The sequence below is a fragment of the Grammomys surdaster genome, unplaced genomic scaffold (assembly GCF_004785775.1).
Source record: "Grammomys surdaster isolate TR1022 unplaced genomic scaffold, NIH_TR_1.0 362, whole genome shotgun sequence".
Classification (NCBI taxonomy): Eukaryota; Metazoa; Chordata; class Mammalia; order Rodentia; family Muridae; genus Grammomys; species Grammomys surdaster.
Window position 1 is genome coordinate 939,724 of NW_021604781.1, and position 1,033 is coordinate 940,756.

At 46.1% G+C, this 1,033-nt stretch overlaps 1 protein-coding gene across 1 annotated transcript in view; it reads right to left on the bottom strand.

Moving 5' to 3' along the window:
- The window catches only part of Flt3 (fms related tyrosine kinase 3), a 66,366-nt gene that overhangs the window by 30,322 nt on the left and 35,011 nt on the right, over positions 1 to 1,033 (bottom strand). Inside the window, exon 9 of the mRNA XM_028779789.1 lies at positions 85 to 253. Coding sequence (XP_028635622.1) covers positions 85 to 253 — 169 coding nt within the window. The remainder of the gene's footprint in view (positions 1 to 84; positions 254 to 1,033) is intronic.

The following is a 1,033-nucleotide window of genomic DNA, read 5'->3' on the forward strand; positions in this document are numbered from 1 at the left end:
GGCTCTCACCTGTACCCATCCTCCAGGCTCTCACCTGTACCCATCCTCCAGGCTCTCACCTGTACCCATCCTCCAGGCTCTCACCTGTACCCATCCTCCAGGCCACTTTGTTCACAAGGAAAGGATGCTTGGGAGAAGATCCACGTGCATCGGATTCGAGGGTACGCTTTAAACGTGACTGAGAAGCAGAACTTTTCATACGGGTCAATTTCATACTCTTCTTGTGAGCTGGTAGCATTTATGAACCCTTTTTCTGTAAAAAGAAAATTTACAAATTAGACATTGATATTTGTATAAGGATGGTACACACACACACGATTTTATTTTTATTTATTTATTTTTGAACAGGTTTTTTACAGAGTGGCCCCAGTTAACTTGGAACCTGCTTTGGAGATCAGGCTGACTGCATAGAGGTCTGCAGTACATGAAATTTTTAAAAACTTTGTCAGTTTAATGGAAGAAAGCATAGACAACGGTGAGCTGTGGTTTGGCCTAGTCCACAAAGAAACAGAGGAGAAACTCAGACAGAGCCCATCATCTTTTGTAGTCAGGATTTTCATCAGAAATGGGATGTTACAGATGGAAAGATGACTCAGAAACTGAGAGGACCCAGGGACAGGCCCCAGGTTAAATAATCTCAGGTACAAATGAAAGAGCCATGCGGTAAGCGACATTGGCAAGGCCTCCCCATGAGCCTCTGTATTGCCCTGCTAAGAACACAACTGCTTCCTCAGCTTGCTCACCTCACTAAAGGCTGCACCCTGTGTGACATCACCTATATGTGGCTGTTACTCTGAAATCCTCACAGGCACCCCAATTCCTAGTCACCCAGCATGAGAACAGTTCTCACTGTCATGACTCACTAAGTACATTCGCAGAACAAGGACTCACTAGGCAGGTGTTTAGTACCAGGTTCTGGGACTCCAAGGATAGAAGGGACTGCCCGGTCCATAGGCAGCTACAGTCCATGAGGGACAAAGTTGGGTACACAGACTGGTTCCCTTGCAATGGGGTCTGAGAAAAGACAGTGGCA